General features: G+C 46.1%; 1 protein-coding gene across 2 annotated transcripts in view; it reads left to right on the top strand.

The window, feature by feature from the left end:
• Nucleotides 1–19036, top strand: part of HPSE2 (heparanase 2 (inactive)) — a 126314-nt gene that overhangs the window by 72306 nt on the left and 34972 nt on the right. For both annotated transcript variants that reach the window (XM_062580009.1, XM_062580010.1), the window contains exons 4-5: nucleotides 7212–7385; nucleotides 8025–8196. In XM_062580009.1, coding sequence (XP_062435993.1) covers nucleotides 7212–7385; nucleotides 8025–8196 — 346 coding nt within the window. The remainder of the gene's footprint in view (nucleotides 1–7211; nucleotides 7386–8024; nucleotides 8197–19036) is intronic.

Genomic DNA, 19036 nt, shown 5'->3' with positions numbered 1-19036 from the left:
ATGCCCCTTGTCTGGTATCAAAAGCATTATATTAATTTGGGATTCGTTCCACAAAATGAGGCTGTCAGCCAGACTCCTTAGCAATTGGATATTGAACCCAGACCTCATGGTTGTCTTCCAAGTTATATGCCAGCTGGGAACTCAGCCTACAATCTGTGGCTGCCAGCCAAGCTCCTTATTGGCAAGAGATTGACACCAAGCCCCCAGACTGCTATTTCTGTACCATGGTGTTAAGGACTAAACCTAGCTCACGTGGTCTGCATAATCACCTCTGGATTGGCAGTGAAATAAAAAATCTAGTTAAAGACTTGAATGAATATTGAGGGTTGATGTTCAGCTGCTTAAAGACCAGGGATGATGACAACAATTCCCCTGGAATAAGGCCCCCTCGATACTCTGGGGGGAATAACCCCAAATCCCCCATCTGTCATCCAGCTGGATATAAAATCCAGGTTCTCATTAACACAGTACACAGCATTTCTTTACTGGCTGGCAGTATTAAAGTCAGTTCCTCCAACTTTCAGGTATTCTTCAGATGGGATTAAACTAGATCTCTTTTCTATAGCACTGTTAGTCTATGCCAAAGCACTTCTTGTCACTCACAGCAGACCTCCAATACTGCACCTTGCCTTGGGAAGTGCTCACCACGGCCTCGTGCGCATGGTGCTCCAGCAGCATTTGTTCATCAGTAGAGCAATAAGGAGGCTGAACTGGGAGGGTAAATGCAAGTGTGAGATGATTCTGGACACCTTCCTCTGCTGCTGGAGATACCAGGAGCTTGACAAGGTAGAGGGAGCATTTCAGGTGAAATGTCTGTCTGTCTGAGGCAAGCAAGCAGTGCCTTCCTGCCAGCAATTTTGCCTGGGAATTCTTAAGCATCTTTACATGGTATGGTTTTACTGCATAGCAAAATGCTTCAGAAGACTGAATTAAAACCAAACAGCTTCCCGGCTGGGATGGTCATCATTAGAACTCAATTTCCAGCAACTGTGTTGGTTACTTGGTAGTCTAGAAAACTTTAAAATTCAATTTAAGCAGCATCTCTGAAGGAAGAGCTTAATATACAGATAGAGTAGAAAAATCTTCCCATGGTCTTGTGGATCAAGCTGAATTTTCTATTGTATATTGACAGTGTGGGATGTTGTTTGTCATCTGAATTACCAGTAATGATGAAGGCTACTTCTTGATGCTCTAACTGTGCAAATTGTGGATGGCGGGTTTTCACTTCCCTGTCCAAAACCCTACCGTGACTGGGAATGGAATCCATGGGAAGATTTTAAGCAATTTTTGCAGGCCTGTCCCATGGGCCTGGTGTTAGCCTGATTGCCTGTTGTGTATCTTCTGATTCATATTTATTTGCTAAAAAAAAAAACCCATTAAATCCTTGCCCCACACGCACGGTTTTCTGAGGACTTTCAGCCCAAGAAAACCAGTGCAAATGGGATTCAGATGACTACGGTGGCAGTTTGTTTGTAAATAAATTTTCCATGTGCCCAGTTGCTGCTCTTTAAGTAGGAACACCTTCTCTTTCTTTTTGTTGTCCTCCACACCCGTCTTACTCATCTCCGGTCTGAACACTCTGTTCCACCCTTTCTACTCCCTCCCTATCAAGCCCTCTTCAGACTTCCCGCTGCTTCTTGCCAGGTCTTTCCCAACCCCTTCCCTCAGCTGTCTCCAGCGGGGTGCTCCAGGGCCAGGGGATGCTGCCGGATTCAGCGCTGGCGTTGTTTCTGGAGCAGATGCATGAGGAGCTGTTTATACCGGCACTATAGGCATTCCTCAGGATTTATGGGTAACGTGGAGTCAAGCAATTTCTGTGATTAATTGAAATCATTATTCCTAGAACTGCATTTCTTTGCTTTATCAACAGAAGATTTCATCTGTTGTGCCTTTGCTTGGTCTCTGAACTCCCTCTCAGTTCCCTGAGGTAACGCGAGGCGTTCGGGAGCACGGGATGTGCCGCCTGCTCCGTGCTCAGCTCTCACCGTGGATGCACAGCTGCCGTCCAACTCAGTGCTGGCACGCCGCATGTGTGCAAAGCAGAGTGAGAAAGGAGGTATGAGGCTGATGTGGCCCATGATGGGATGAAGGGAGAACAGGCTCTTTTTTCCTGTCCTCCTGGTTGACTTCCCAGAGTTACAAAAGCTTTGGGCACTCTGTGCCATGCCCTACCACCTATCAGCCCACTGGCTGATCTCAGCCTCCGTCTCGGTGTGCATGTGAATTGCCACTGCTCCTGCAAACCCAACCAAAGCAACATTCCTTAAGTGGAATAAAAAATGTTGAAGATTTTCAAATCCAGAGATGATTGAACCATCCATCTTACCAAATGGCAGTCAATACGATGTTTTTATGAAGCCTGTATTACAATCCTTAATTCAGTAACTACTACTGGAAAGCCTTTCCAATTGTTCTAAACTACCAAAGACACTTTAATGCACCTCAGATTTTGTGTTGGTATGCCACAGAATGAAGTGTCGTCCACATTTTAGATAACCTTAAAACTTAGCCCAGTAAAAAAGAAGGAGGAAAATGGGGAACAGTCTCACAGGGCATACTGGCCCTGCAAACCCTACCAGTGTTTGTGGCCTCACGGACACCTTCGCCTGTGCTTTGAAATCCTTTGTTCTCCCTCTTTGCAAGGTGATGGACCCACACAGCAGAAATCTTTAAGGTCTGTGCAGAGCATCAGCTGAGGGCAGTACTACAAGCAGATTTTCCCTGACTGCCCCCAGCTGGGACTCGTAGGGCTGTATTTGCTCTCTAGACCTGTTCAGGCAGCCACAGCTAAAAATGAGGGGCTGACAAGGCCCAAATATCTTTTGATTTCTTTCTATGCCAAGGCCACGAAGACCTCTGTCTCTGCCTACTGCTCCGTTTGTCTGACTAATGTTAATCCCAAATCCACCAAGGTGGGCCCCCATCTCCACTGAAAGCTGCCAGCATGGCACTGCCACTGGGTAAAAACAGAGAATATAGCTTTGCTACGTTAAGTAAACTGTGTGAGCCCTAACCAGCGGCAGAAGTCAAATCTCAGTGTCCCCGTACACGTAGGCACCAGGAGCGCGCGCTGCTGCGTGTGAGCGTGTCCTTCCTGGATGAAGGAACCTGGAAGAATCCAGCTCCTGCTTGCTGCCCTGTACAACAGGCAAATGTACAAATGGCCCTGTTTTTCATGTCTATGTGCTCAGAGGCTGGTGGTTTATTACAATTTCTTATTGTATCATACATGGATTTAATTCTTTTTTTTTTTTTTTTTTTTTTTTTTTTTTTTTTTTGCTTTTCTCCTGCTCCCTGAGGTCAGTGGCACAAGGGCAGTGAGTCTACATCTCTGCACCAGGCAGAGGGGGGGAAGGAGCAGGGAGAATATCTTATAAATACAGTTCTACTCTATTAAGATTCACTCTGGTATGACAATGGCTTTTTCTATTGAAATGCTTTGTGAAAGCCTAGCCTAATGATCTGTTAATCGGAGAAAGGTTAAGTTCCTGGAGGATTTTCTGTATTTGATGAAGAAAAAATAGTGTAATTATCCAGAACTTAAAAGTGATTTTTAGCCAGCTGTTAATAATATTGTGATTCTTCATTTTCTCATTACTTGAAAGTAGTGTGGCCATCCCTAGTTATGGCAGTAAAATATTTATAACATTCCCCTTTGGCCCAGTTTGCACTTCTGGAGTGGCTGGACATTGCCCAAGATCTTCTAAGCATGCTCCTTTTTGTGCTTAAGTCTCCCATGGCAGCACTCTAAGATAGCTGCCCAAGCTAAAGGAGACCAAAGGGACTTCATACCTGACTGGCAGCTAGAATAGGCTTGGAGGAACCTTACTCCAAGGGTGCCCAGATTAACAATCCAGTCTGACACAGGGTTAGGTACGTCAATAGTTTTACCCCTCTTGTGGTCTTGTTGCAGTTTGCAGGTCACTTTGCATGCTGGAAGACCGCTGGAAATGTACAGCTCTGAGACATCTGTGCCTTTCTCCTAAATCTTTCCTCTGATCACTGAGATTTCCAGCTTGAAAAGCCATAGGAGAACACGAAATGCACATGGCATCTCCGTGTCCAGGTGCATGGAAACAAAAGTGTCATGGGGAAAATATAACTTTGCAGTGGCAGCCCTGCACTGGGATAAACAGACAGATTATTTTCCTCGGATAGAAGCATGGAAAATCAATTCCCAGTCAACTGCAGAGAATCCTAAACATGAACAAAATCCCCTGCTGTAGTACTGAAGAACTAGAACTGTTTTACACCAGTCAAAAGGTTTCATTTTATGTCAGGGAAACTGCAGGTAGCACTTTTTTGCTTCATGTTTTCATTTAGGCATTTATCTTATCTTCTTTATAGGGTTATCATTTCCAGTACAGCTTTTCGCCTGGAGGTCTAAAGTAAATGAGTATTAAGTAACTGTATCTGTCTCTAATCCACTAATCACCCGGAAAAAACAGCTAATGTGCCTGAACCAGTGGGATGAATACATTAGATTAATCTAACTCAGATATTTTTCACTGAAACATCCAGTAATGTTTAGAGAAAGGTTGTAAAAGGATTAGGAACTTCTTTTCCACCTTTTTCCTTTCTTCTCCTTTTTGCGACGTTGCTGTATTCCATTAAATGTTAACTTATTCAGTTAACACGTTTCATTAACCCTCCTAAAATGCTGCTTTAAAAACAGCTTTGCTCTTCTCAGAGCTGGCTCCGCAGGCGTGCGGAGGAGCGAGCCGAGCTCCCCGCTGTCCCTTTGCTGGGCAAACCTTTGCGCGCGGAGAGCGCGCCGCCTGTTCCCCTCTCTCTGCCGCAAGCCTTCGCGTGTCGGGAGGTGTGCTTGTCCCCCGGCTCCTTTCCCTCTGTCTTCTCCTGCCCAAACCACCGGTTCTCCAGTCTCCCCTCATCTGTCTTGTTTTACAGTGCTCTATGCAGTCCACAACTGTCGCATGGGGTCTTTTGAGGGGTTTTGCCTAAAACTGGACATTTCTTTCTGGCTGGAGATTTACCTCTGAATCACAGCAGAGAGATCACCTTGTGCCTTTACAGATAGGCCTGCTGGCTCTAAGTATCTCTGTGACGTTTACTTCTCCCAGGACACTGATGTTAACATCTCTGAGTGCTTTTTCCCTTTTGCAAAACTGTAAGTTGGCCAGTGTTTCTCGTCCAGTTTTCATACATTGATCGTTCCCATTTTTGGAGTAATAACCTCTTTGTTCTTCTCCTTTTTAAATTACATCTTCCTTTTCAGACTGTTTCTCCAGTTTTCAATATCATTCTGAGTTTTCTCCTGTCCTCTGTCTTACTATCACCTTAAAAAAAAAAGAGCAGGCTGCACAGATCTCTCAGTTCCTTCAGCTTAACAGTAAATTGCTAGTAACTGCTCTCAGCATGCATAATTTTTACTGCAGTTTAGTCTAGATCATGGTTCCCTTACTTGCTAAAGAGAACATCACATGAAATTGAGCTAAAAGCCTTAAAAATCATCAAGGTATAAGACCTAAACTATTTTGCTGCACACAAGCCCCGCTCTCCTGTCATGAGATTGCTTCAGTGTCACTTGTTCTTGACGCATTCCTGTGGCTGTTGATCACCTCCTTATATTTGGAAGTGCAGACAAGCAGCCTGATTATTTGTCCAAGTATTCTCCTGGGACCCAAAGTTAGTCTGCCTGCTCTGTGATTCCTCATCACCTCCTTCTCCTCTTTTGAAAGACGAGTGCTCGGTCTGCCCTTTCCAGCCCTCTGGAACCTCCCAAAGTCTCCTCAGAGTTAAGTGGTTGTGTCCCCAGGGCTGCTTCAGGAAGCTTGCTGAGTGTCCTGGCATGCAGTTCAGCAGCCACGGGTGATTGAAAGCATGGTTATCTGACTACCCTAGAACCAAATCGTCTCCCGCTTTAGTATGAGCTCTTATCCTGTTAACACTGGCATTAGCCTCGTCAGTCATTTGGTTGCTTTTGATTTTTTAGGAAAGGCTGAAGAAAAAAAAAGTAATAACTATTTTGCCTCTCCTAGCAGTATCTTTTGATAGTTTTGCTCCTTGCTGAGCAAGTGAATCAGCTCTTTCTTTGTTCCCTACTTCTGCCACCAGTCAGGGCCCTGCTGTCCATGCAAGGCCCCAGTGCAGCAGAAGCCCACAAAGGAGATGCCGGCCATGGCCCTGCTACTGCCATGGTCGTGCTTTGGGGAGCCTTTGGTCAGTGGATGGGGTGCAAATCCAGTAAAGACCCCGCCGCCCCAGCAGGGCCACCCCAGTAGCAGAGCTCAGGCGTGCTGAGCAGGGGGCCATTGCCAGGTGGGGAGCCCTGTGCCCTCCCCAAGCGTAAGGAGTGGCCCAGGGGGACATCCCTACCACGTGAACATTCTTGCTAGCTTCCTGCAGGCACTTGTGTCGTCACCCCACAGCAGTGCAGCCTTCTGACACCACTTTTGTAGAGTTCACAAGCCGGACAAAATAAATGAAAGACAAGGCTCTTATGGAAAACCAGTACCCAAGTCAGAGCTGCATAGCTTGGATATAAATCCTAGCTCCAGGAAGTTCTTCTCTTTGTGGAGAAAAAAACAGGGGTTACCAGAGTGTGTGCTGCATGCCTTGGAGGCTCTGTTCGATTATTGTTGTTTTTTGGTTACTATTGCACATGGGGCTCTGGGAGCAGGTTCTCGCAGCACGCCAGAAGAGGTGGCCATGCACGCCTGCCTACTGCAGACATGGAGATCAGTGTATTCTCCTTTCTTTGCTTATATGTTGGGAGGCATATTTATCCCCTTGCTCCTTGCAGCTCACCAGGCACCAGGGCAAGAAGTGCCTCCTGCACTGCTGCAGATTTACTTCTCTACTCCCCAGTCTGCCCCAGGTAGACAGCACTGCAGAGACTCAGTCTGGAGGAGCCACAGGGTAGAATAAGCACGTCAATGGCTGAACTTTCCTTGCCAGGAACAGATGAAAAGAGATGTTATAAAGTCACTCGTCTATAGTAATGTTGCCCTAGCTCTGACACAGTGGTGGAGTGTATCCAAGTTTCAGACTGGAGTGGAGTTTAGCCCACACCTGGAATCCTATCCCAGTTTCAAAGGTCAGGCACATTTCTGCGGTTACAGATGTCGAAGGGATGGCATTTGACCTTGGCTCAACCTGCACAGAAGCTGAAGTCTGATGAACAGGATCTTTTGAACCTCCATGGAACTTGCTTTCATTTGAATTACAAGCTGTTTTTTGTTTCTTCCCAGCCAGGTCTCTAGACAAACTCTATAACTTTGCTGACTGCTCTGGCCTTCACTTGATCTTTGCACTGAATGCTCTGCGCAGAAATCCCAATAACTCCTGGAACAGCTCCAATGCACTCAGTCTACTGAAGTACAGTGCCAGCAAGAAATACAACATCTCCTGGGAGCTGGGCAATGGTGAGTGTGGGAACTGAAGAGCCACAGGAATGTAACTCACTCTAGTAGAAAGGTATTCCCTTTTGGGAAAGAGTATTTGCATATCCCAGGATATTCTGCCAGTGTAGATTCAGAGGGTTTTAAAGGCCCCTTTTAGAAGGGAGCACAGTCTCTAAAGACCTACCTAGCGTGTGGCAGCACTTCAGGTGAGCGTCTCATTGGTTGTTATTAAACACAGGCAATGCTTCTGCCTGCCTGGGTGCTGGGCACAGCTGGTTCTGGAGTAGGCTGGACAGCAGCTGCATGGACAGCAGCTGCAATGGGGACTTGGTGGAACCTGTGGAGAAAGGAGCAGGGTGCCAAGGTGCAGGTTCCTCACCTGGGAAAAAGCAAAAGAGGTGAAGGGAGGAGGAGCTGTCTCACCACCACAGCCCCAGCTCAGGTGCTGCTCTGCAGATGGAGCACCATTCTGGCAATGGAGAGGGAATGATGGCGCTCATCCACTTGTCAACAGCTCCCTTTTTTTCTCTGCCGAGCAGCCAGACAGCTCACTACTGAGCTCAAGCAGTGCCACAGCACATGAGTTGTGTGCCTCTCTTCAGAAGTGGGGATGGAGGAGTTGAGTTGGCAAGCCTTTCTTATCTATTTTTATTTTCCCAGAGCCCAATAACTATCGAGCTCTGATTGGCCGTTCGGTGAATGGTAGTCAGCTGGGGAAGGACTACATCCAGCTGAGAAGCCTGCTGCAGCTTATCCGCACTTATTCCAGAGCAAACCTCTATGGGCCAAACATTGGGAGGCCCAGAAAAAATGTCATTGCTCTCCTGGAAGGGTAAGTGATGTTACTTTGATCGAGAAAAAAATGAGGGAACAGAAATGTCTCCTGAAAATGATGTCTACCCCAGAAGGCTGACTTGATTTTTGTCTGGCTCTTTGCTGTTCAGCATTGATCTCTGCCATGGGCACTCAGCAAGTGAGGCTCTGTGTGGGTCAGCCAACTAAGTACCAGGGCCTGAGCTTGGGAACATGATCATCTGTGCTGCTAAACTTTTGCAGAGGTCCTTAGTGTGGTTTTGAGCTGGGCCAGCTAACACTCCCCCAAGCACTTCCAGAGTTTCCCAATAGGCAGATGGGAGGTGGCCAGCTTGTTGGGCTATGAAGATAACACAGTGATCTGGGTGCAGGCTTTTGCTTGCCCGTTGGCTTCAGGGGCCCAGGAGGTGGGTCCTGGCACCACATACTAGCACTGATGTGTCTGAGTCCTTCATCATTGGCAACAGTTTAAGGTGGAGGGAAGGTAATGGCCCATGTCTACTGGGAGAAGAGTGGGAAAGTAGAGGTGAATACTTTGTTTTTGTGCTATAACACCCTCCATACAGTTGCCTTAAAGCAGGAGATTTATAGGGAGAAGACTTTCTTTCCATATGTGTTAATAGAGTGCAACATGTGCTGATGTTCCTCTCAGACTGTGGCAAAAAAGTGATGGTAATAACTAGGAAGCTGCAAAAAGCAGATACACTCATTCCCTTGGGAGTGGGAGCTGTGAGGGTGCAGACAAACTGCTTTGGTGTTCCCATTTGGTGGTGCTTCTCCCCGTGCCTTTCTTACCTATGTGGAAGGAGAGATCGTAGCTCCTTCTTTTACAGGCCAAGCACTCCGCTCCCTCCTAGTTGGGACAAGCATTACAGATGAGGAGAGAGTGTATGGTACCTTGTCATAGTACTGTTGCTAACGATGGCTCCTATTGATTCCAACAGAGCTACATAGAAAAAAAAAATCCATTTATGGCACAAAGATTTAAATATTTTTCACTACTAGAGTTTATAACCTGTCTGGGAAATGCCCTTTTCTCTCCTCTTTCTGTCTGTCAAGGGAATTTTGTCTAGCATGATGTTACTTACTACCTTTTAATGGTGTAATGTTGCTCCAGCCAAGGCATCTCAGAATCAAAACCAGTTGTGGTTGCTGTTGGCAATACTGTTTCTCTGGGTTTTAGCTTTCTGGTTTATTTGTCCAGCCCCATAGCTGAAAATGGTATGTAGGAATCGACAGAGATGCTGGAAGATGTTTGCATTTTGTATGCTTAAAGGGAAGGAGAATTGGTAGGTCTAGAGTTTGGGGAGGCCAGAGAGAAGAGCCTGGAGAAGGGATCACGACAGTGATGGAGTGGGACACCTGGAGGTGACACAGGACAGCTAAAGGAACAAGTGAGGTGTGGGGAGCCTGCTGGCAACAGGAATTTGGACTGTACAGGCTCAAATACTGTCCAACAGAGGTAGAATTCCCTGCGGGACTGTAAACAAACTCCAGCGCACAGGGCTGGGCAGGGGGAGGTGTGGAAGGGACTCTGCTGGGAGCAAAGCTGGTTCTAGCATTCATTAACATCCGCATGAATGATCTGGCAGAAACAATAAACAGCACACTGATGCCGTCCCTGGGGAGGCGGGGGGAGAGCAAGGGCCAGATTCTCAGCTCTGTTGCAACAGCATAAAGAGACCATAAAGTGGGTTTAACCAGCTGCAACACCAGGATCCCTCACACCGACAAAAGGTGTGTGTGTGTCGGGGGGAGGAACAAGCTCTACGATGACACCAAGACTGTCATCTGCGTCATCAATGTCACATGCAGTCCCTGTGAAGAGCACATCACTAGCTGCAGCGTGTGGGTTTGGTAAGGTATGATGACTGTGGCTTGCGTAGAGTTACAAAACATTGTATTAGTCTTCATCAGCAGGAAATCTATTAAAGCCAGAGGAGCGGGCTGAGTAAGGAAAACAACAGGGATGAGAGCCAAGAAGCTCTCAGAGAAAGGGAAGCCCTACTTCTGCGTTTGCCCTTTGCATGTCAAAGTCCGGTCCCAGAGAACAGGATGGAAGAGTTGAATCATCACGATCATGGGTGGTCCAGTAGCTCCATATTTCTGAAGCTGCACTTTGATTGATAAATGACCCCTGAAGTGAGACTGGAGACTGGAGTCTGACAGAAAGGATGACAGAAATACCACTCTGAATGAAAGGGATAGTAGATCAGAACTACGGCTTTGAATAGCCATGCAGACAGGATGGGGGCTTTCCCATACCAGTTTGAAGGTAGTTTTGAGAGAGCTGTACTGAGCCTGCATGTTCTCCAAGCTCTGTACTATTTCTTAACAGCCATCATTGCCTGCCAAGGCAATGCTGTCCCACATGTGCTGCAGGCGATTTCTCCCTCCTTTGGAGGCACTTTGTGTCACCAGACACACCTGCAATCCAAGCCCTGGAGCTCATAGCTCGTGGTGAGTGGCACATGCTCCCACGACCTTATAGGCCGCAGGTTCTTCTGAGAAATGAGCTGTTTTTCTTTCCCCATAAAGATGATGTTATTACCAGGCAAGGTGTAAAGATGAGGAATAAGTCTGATTAAATCAAGACGAAGGGTTAAACATTCATTTACAGTATTTGGAAACAGAGACAGGAAAGGACAATGAAATAAAATAGTGCCTAAGCTACTTTACAGCATGAGCTTTATTCCCAGCAGCTCCCTGAGGCCTCTTCAGTATTCTCAGCTAGTGCTACTGAGAGCTTGTCTGCCTTTTTCCAGCAGCATCACCAAACTGGTCAGTGGGATGACACTTAGAAGTGCCTGGGGCTTTCACAGACAAGACATGCCTCCTGAGATCCTAGATGAGCCCCACAAAGTCAATAGACAACAGAGGGTAGAAGGAATTTAGCAAAACACTCTTAACAGCAAGCCTGCTATCTGTGTTGCTAGTGCGCTTCGAGTAGTCTATGTAGAGCTTGTAGTAGGATGACGGCTGTGGAGTGTAATGCAAACACAAACGCACACAATAGCCTCCTGCCACCTCTTGGGCTTTGGCACATCTCTGCCTTCTCCGTGTAGGCAGATTCTGACTTAGGCAGAGGCTAACGTAGGGGAGGGAGGTCTGTAGACAGCTAGGTACAACTTGAGGCAGACCTGAGATTCAAGTTGGGTTAGAGGCTGACCTGGATCCTATCCAGTCCCTGCACCAAAGAGTTGAAAACATCAGAAAAGCTTTAAAATGACCTCCTCCAGCTCCCTAGTCTTCCAAGCAAGCCCACTGCTGCTCAGGAGCTGTCTGGATGAAGCATAAGCACTTTCTGGTAACACCCTTGTGGTAGAGATAGGATATGTTGAAGGCAGGATAGTCACACCTGCCTGAGGAATCCTGAAGTTGGAGGATGAGATCAGTGGTAGAGACTCTATCATTTATAGCATGCTCTATGATCACTCACAGCTCTCTGTTCACCATGACACAGTTCTCCATCTGCAGACAGCCCTGTCTGAAATACCATATCAGGGGCTTTGCATACCCTTAGCTGCACAGTTAATGCTCCCAGGCTCTTGTATTGCCCTGCACAGTGAAATGGCTCAGAGCAGCCATAGATCATGTCAAAGTTGTGTCACTCAGTCCTGGAGACCAGACCAGAACCGCTACTGTTGATGTGTGGACGGACTCCGTGGAGATGTAGCATTGCTCCAATGGCTGTGGCCTGCTGTGCGGGAGGCTAGAAATGGTGTTTTGTGAATGTGCAGGTGCAAGAGGAAATTTCTCCAGACACAACTAACAGTCAAGTTTGATGAGGTGTTAATTAGACTATTCATGTAGCTGGAGTTGTTGGAGAGCAGAGCATGTTAGCTACCTACTGTGTCTGCAGGTACAAGAATCCCAGAACTGTGCAGGATTATTTGCTTGGGGGGAAAATTGTGGGATTTTGAAGAATTAACATAGATTTGAACAATCGATCAAGGATCAGCTACAAATGTTAATACATCACTGAATCACAAGGTCAGTGCTGTAAGAGAGAAGAAACATGAGGGAAAGCAGTTAGGAAGGAGAGATGCTAACACACGTGGAAACTCACAACCTTTGGTACAAAACTTAAGCTGACATGCCTAGGAAGATTTGGCTGGAGACTCTCATCATCTATTTTTCCTTGGCTGGTATGGCCTAGTTTTTGTCACGAGACGCTAACAGGTGTCAAGGTGTTACCTCTGCTGCAGCTGGAGCTGCAGTGCCAGGAGGATAAGGGTTGGCAGGCACTTGTGTCTACGCTAGCCTGGCAGTTGTTGATGCTCTACAGGCATTTTGGGTCCTAGGCCCTGTTGAAGTCACAGATCAGAGCAGTGAAGGAGTCTTCTAGTCAGGGGGTCAAAGCCTTTCCTTCAGCTCCTCATGCCTGACTTAGCCAGCTGAGCCAGGGCCAGGCCTGAGTGCTGGGGGGCAGCTGTGGGCTTACTGGGACTCACAGCACATACCTGGATGCCACAGCATCCCATCTGCTCATTCACTCCCAATGCTCCTTCCCAGAGATTTACTTTACCAGCAATCCTGGCTTCAGTGAAGCACCAGAGGCACGTAGCAATGAGCATGAAACAAACAGTAGATGGATATGTCAAGTCTGTGACATCCCTTCAAGTCTTTGTGAAGACTATGCTCTACCAGAAGCCCTCAGAGGGCTTCTCCTGCACCCACCTTCATGCTCTGACTCCCCTCTGTTGTCTTGGCTTTGATTTCCCCTTGTAGTCATCTTGAGTCCATCATGAAGCATGATAGCCAGAGTTTCAATGAAATGTAGGTATTTAGTGCATGCCACCAAACCTGCTGTTCCTCTGGTTTTCTGTCTCTGCCCTCTCTCTTTCCATCTTCCTTGGCTCTTTCTTGCTGCTGCTCTCACCACTGCTTGTTCACCCTCTGATCACAGAGTCACAGCATCTCTGGCTGAGTGGGAGCAGCAGACGATGCTAGGATGCAAGAGACCCCCTTTGACAAGACATAAGATTCTGGCATCCCCTCTTTGTGGTAGGGCTAGACATGGCTAACATCTAACCTCGATGCTTCGTGCCTTCATTCACCTTCTGACTTTGTGCATTGCAGCAGTGGCCAGGCCTGGAGGAGGATCCAGGCTACTCCATCTTAATGTTAGCCTAGGCTAACTGAAGGATTTTAGTGCCTCCTCCTCTTGGTGCATGGTGTCTGTGAGGAGCCAGTCACCTATCTGAATCGCATCTTGATCCTTTTGATGATGGTGTAATTCTACGGTGCTCTGAAAGAAACTGATAAAGGTGAGGATACACATTTGTAAGTTGTGATGAAGCCCTTCCTGCCTAGCGTGGACATGGCAGGCGAAGGATGCAGGGTCGAGAGCAAGCCTAGAGACGATATCTAGATTATCTGTGGGCAGCCCAGCTCAGGATAGGTTTAAACCTGTCCTGGGCTCTGCTCCATGCATCCACACAACAACTCTAGGCAGCTTGTCACTTGGGCTGATGATCTCCGTATATTGTAAGAAACCGAAGCCCAGGTATGTGGTCGGTGGAGATGATAGCTGATTGCTTGTGAAACAGAGCACAGACCGCACACTCAGAGTCCAGCACAGCCAGAGACCAAAGCAAAATCAAGATGGCATGAGAGGGAGAGTGTTTTGTAATATTTTTATGGTGACTGTCTGTGCCTTGGGTCTGTGCTGTCGTGAGGGCAAGCTGGATGGCAACTTCCCTGACTAAGAGGCAAAGAGGACTGCGGCTATCTGAGTACAAATCAGTCAGGTTAGGCATCACGGTATTTTGACCTAAGTGATGCCACAGAGACAGGCATATCTCAGAATCAGCAAACCCAGAAGACTCATCCTTGTGCAAGGCTACAGCAAGGGTAGTGACACAGGCTGTACAGGGACACTGTGAATAGCTCTAGAGCAAGAATACTGTGCAAAAAAGGCAAGCCACAGGGCAAGTGACATTAAGGATACAGAAGGAGAAAGGTCGTTGCAACATAAACTCAAACTAAGGTAGCATTGAACCTGTGAATAAATACATTCATGAATATATTAGAATGAGAAGTGAAAGGTGTGGTAGAGTATTTGGTAGTTGCTTATACAGCAAGCAGGCTTAGGGATCTGAGGGAAAAAGAGAGGATCTAGTTATCAATCTCTCAGGAGGAAAGGGTTAACATAATTGTCACACAATTGTTCTGTATAGCTGGAATGCCAAAGTCGCTGTCACCTGTATAGGAAGAGCAAAACAGGTAAAAGAACAGACCAAAGAGATTATACCACTATTTAAGTTCATGGTGTACCTTCATCCTGATTACTATCTAAAATCCTAATCATTTTGTCTCAGAAGAGGTATAATAGAACTGGGAAAGTTACAGAGAGAGGAGTCAAGGATGTGCAAGAAGTATGTGATATCTTGTACATGGGAAAAGATTGAATAGACTATGCCTTTTCATCTTAGAAAAGAGACAGCTGAGAGGGAGTATTATCAAGGTCCATGAGCTTGTGAATGGTGGGTCTCCCACAGTGCAGAAAGTAGTCTGGATTAATGAATTATTCAGTGAATCAATGAATTATACAAGCAAGCTGACGGAAGCTTTTTCTCATGGTATGTGATTACATTGTAATGTCATTGTCATAGGATATTGTGGAGGCCAGAGGCGTGTGTTCAGAAATGGACTGCATAAACTGATGATGGGAAAAATCAATGGTAATCCAACATCATGGTCCAAATGCAGCCTCTGGAGTCTCTAGAGTACAGATCACCAAAGCTGGGTGGATAGCCAGGAAAGCACTGTGTCTCCCTGCCTTGTTGGAGGCAAGACAGAAGACTTGCTTCTTTCAGGAGGGCTGGGATTGCCTTGCCTTATCTTGGGACGCCCAGCCAGTTCTCAGTCAGAAAAGCACTCATGTGCTGATGTTCACAAAAGAGAACAGGATGGCTTCTGCTTTTCTAGGCCAATTAGTTTAACATCAGTCCCAATATAACACAAGAAAACTCATTTCTCTAAAGGGGCTGAGAGGTAGAGCAGTTCTATCCACCCCTGCCCTGTTAGGGTGCATGATGAGAGTATCACTGTGGTAGCCATTCAGAGACACTTAAGAGCTTTACATTTCCAGTTACCTTGCTTGAGACTACCTTGGGGAGGCACTATGAGTTTATGTTGCGATGACCTTAGGGAGGCACCTTTTACAATCAATGGAGAAAGGTACGCTTCTTAGATACTATGAATTGTTTTTCTAGGGTTCCCACCTTCCTTCATTTCTCCAAGTACATCGGTGCCTAGCTCTGTATCACCTTCTTAGTCCATCTGTATATATTTTTTTTAATAATCCCTTGAGGACCTGTAATTTCAGTATGTGTCCTAGAAACTGTAGAAGATGCTGGTTTACATTGCAAACTCTATTGACTCAAAAGCATCCTTCATGAGGAAACACAAGCCAGAAGGTATTTGCAGCTGGTTCTTTTTCGTAAGATGCATTATTGTAGTCATTTCCAGCACTGCAAGATGGTATGTTGTAGTCTAGGTGGGTTCCGAAGTCTTCTGAAATGAAGTATCATTCAACATTTATGCACCAATTTGATTGCATGAAATCATTAGTCTTTGCAAGGAGGTCACATATACAGAAGATTGGTGCACTACTGGATTCCTGAGTGCTTACTTTTAAAGATGAGAAGGTTTAATTTTCATGTGGCATCACACATGTGCTTCACAGCCCGTATGAATGGGTTCATGCAGTGTAAAATAAGCTAGGGTTGTGGTGCAGTCCAAGGCATAAAGCCTGCTTTGCTAGAAGGTTTGTGCAGCCCTAGCATAGTTTATGTTGGCTGAAGTAAGGAATTGTGAGCAGAAAAAGAATGCAATATTGCAGCAGATTTCTAGATAGACCCCACTGGGCTCTCTTCCCCTAGAGTGAATTCTTTGTCTGAAATCCACCATTACAGGTCAAAGATTTTGCATTAGCTGGGATGAGTAGGGTCTAGTGTCTGTCTCAGAATGTTGCTCCAGATATTTGATTGTACTTATAGAAACTTTGTACTAAAGAGCTTTTCCCCATCATAGTCAACACACTCACTTTCTAGTCTTGGTTTGTTCAATTTATTGGGTGGAAATTTGGGCTATACTCCCCCAGTTAGGCAGCCCTTAGGATGGAGAAGAGGACGTAGCTGTATGGATGGGAGCTATGCTCTGCCAGTTGTCCCAGAGCCACAGTGTTGACGGGAGCTGACTCTGTGTGTTATACTAGAAAGGCAGCACGTCAAAACGGTCGGTGCAAACAGGAGCATGCTCTCCTCCAGCACCTGACACTGGCCCCAGCCTTGCAGAGACCATGACTTCTGGCAGTAAAGCCCTGGCACAGCCTTTGCCTTGGTCTTTCTCACCAGCCATTTCGAACACAAGGCAAAGTTATTTCCACCTGTGACTGTTAGCTCAAAGGATAGAGGTATGCTAACTGGCTCTAATGATCCCACCCCTGTGCCACGTTCCTGCCTGGTGGTGTTCCTGCCTTGCAGGCTTGGGGGTGCAGCTTGCTTTATTAGACTTCAGGTAGTAGCAGATGAAATAACCCGTGTTTGTGAAGTCCGGCACCCAAAAGTTAGATAATGCTAAAGCATCTGGGAACCTGCGTGATGGTGGTTTGTCTCTCTTATGCAGCTGCATTTTTGTTACAGGATCACTTTAAAAAGAAAAATTATTTAAAGGATGACAGTCTGCAATTACCTTCATGGGAAAGAGATTTCTAAATGCAGATGGCTCTTTAATGTATCAGGAATGAGCCTAGGAAGTTCCAGTGGCTGGAAGCTGAAGCCAGACACATTCAGATGAGAAATAACATAGTTGGAGGCTAATTAACCATGTGAGCAATTTGCTTAAGGTTACACTGGATGCTCCATGACTGGCAAGCATGGAATCAGGATAAAAGATCTATTTCAGAGATGTGCCCACACTCAAATGAAAGTTATGTTCTTGAGGGGTATGACCAAGTGACACCTTTTGGCCATGGTTTCACCATGTGGAGTTTTTGGTGACAGTACCATTTTGTGTTGTTCCAGCCCTCCTGTCCCTCTCTTCCATAGCTAGCTCATGACCTGTGGGGTGCTATTTTGGGCTGGGCTGTGTTCTGCTTTGGATGGCTGATCCAACTTTAAAATACATTTTTCTCGCAGCTTATTTAAAAGCAAAGTCAGTCCTCAGTTCTAATTCAAGACATGACCCCACAAGCAATAATGTTGGCAATGGGGTGCTGGCATACAGGCAGCAACAAGGCAAGGAGGTGGACAGATCTCAGTTCGGGGTCTTTGCCTGATCTTCAGTACCACAAAGTCACTGCTCAGGGCTATTGTTCCTTCGGGCAACTGTGTTTTGGTTTTCCACCTGGAAATTCTGCTCCATCAAAATTTGAGGACTTCTGAATTTGCCTGGATTTCAGAGAAACGGAAATCCAGCCAGGGATGCTGAATGGGAACACTCTTGGGGTGACCATGCATCTGAATTCCAGGGCAGTGCTACAGTGCTTGCACACAATGCCTGCACAGCACAGGCTGAGCTCGTCCCGCTGCTCGTGTAGGGTGGGATTTACTGCAGATGCACTGCATAATTGATTGGTGCTCACAGAGTAAGGCCAATGTATAGGAAAATGGCAGATTTACTGCACCAGCATGGACCATCTGTGCAGCACATGTGCAGGGGATCTGATTCTTCCCGGAAGCATCTGGTTTACTCTGCCTGTGCTGCACTTGCATGCGTGTATACCATGCAGTCCAGGAAATCCCAGATAAAAATGTGCCAGCACTGGTTGGACAGCAGGACTGTATTGATCTTCACTGGCCTTAAAATTAGTGGTTCAAGCAGTGCAGGTGCTACATGAATAAATGGATTAAAATCATCTGTATTTCTGAGCTAAGGATATTTAAATGCCTGTGCATCACTGCGGTTTCCACCTGCCCTGCGCTTTTATCTCTTATTCTTATAGTACCACTTACTGGACACTGAACTGATCCAGATTCCCTTTGGACGGTAGGGGCCATTACCCATGTTTTCTAGGATGTTCCAGGCACATCTCTAGGCTGAACCTGCAGTTTTGCTAGGAACTTTTGAACGTTATTTTGTAAAAATCTCAGTTAAGAAAGGGTAAAAGAAAAAAAAAACAAGCCTAGACATCAAAATTTGAGCTAAAAGTGATCTTTTATGGTAAAATTTGGAAATGAACAGACCTGACTCATTTCAGTCTTACAGGAACAATAGAAGAAAATGAAGCAAGCCAGGGGCTTTCCTTTATTGCTGTCAGCTTACTTAATACTGCCCAAGCGATGCCTGTGTTCTTCAACCACAGAATCACAGGAGCCTTTTAACAACGGGGCAATTAACTTCCTAGAGGTGTAGGATGTGAGACAGACAGGTGTACTGCTGCTGTTGCTCCAGGGTGCTGGCAGTTATGCCAAGGATTTGCCTTACTCTTCAGTCCGTGTTCAAGGACTTGGTAGTTGAGTGTGTTTTCAGCAGTGCTGTAGGCACTGTAGAAATAGCTAGGAGAGTCAGAAAACTTCTTCTTAGATCAGTATTCTCATGGTTTTGGATTGCAGGTGAGGAGTGCCAAGTTGGAGCTTAAAGAGGTGATTAAAAAAAGTCCAAGGTGCTTATTTTGTAGGCAGAGATAAAGTATCTGAGGTTAGAAAGCAAGCTGGGGTAATCTTCAAGCCTGGTTGCAATATATAGTCTGTATTCATAATTGCAGTTTAATTCAAGAGTTCATTAGTTTACTCTTGCACTTTGTGTGCTACACATTAGCAGGTAGGCCATGTAGTGAGTATTTTATACCTGGGAGTCAGGTTTTTTGATCCCTTTGGGATGTCTCTGCATATCTAGTTTTGTAGAAGAGC

This window comes from Rhea pennata, chromosome 7, assembly GCF_028389875.1.
Source record: "Rhea pennata isolate bPtePen1 chromosome 7, bPtePen1.pri, whole genome shotgun sequence".
NCBI lineage: Eukaryota > Metazoa > Chordata > Aves > Rheiformes > Rheidae > Rhea > Rhea pennata.
Note: the sequence above shows the minus strand (reverse complement) of the source record. Positions and strands in the feature narration are given on the sequence as shown.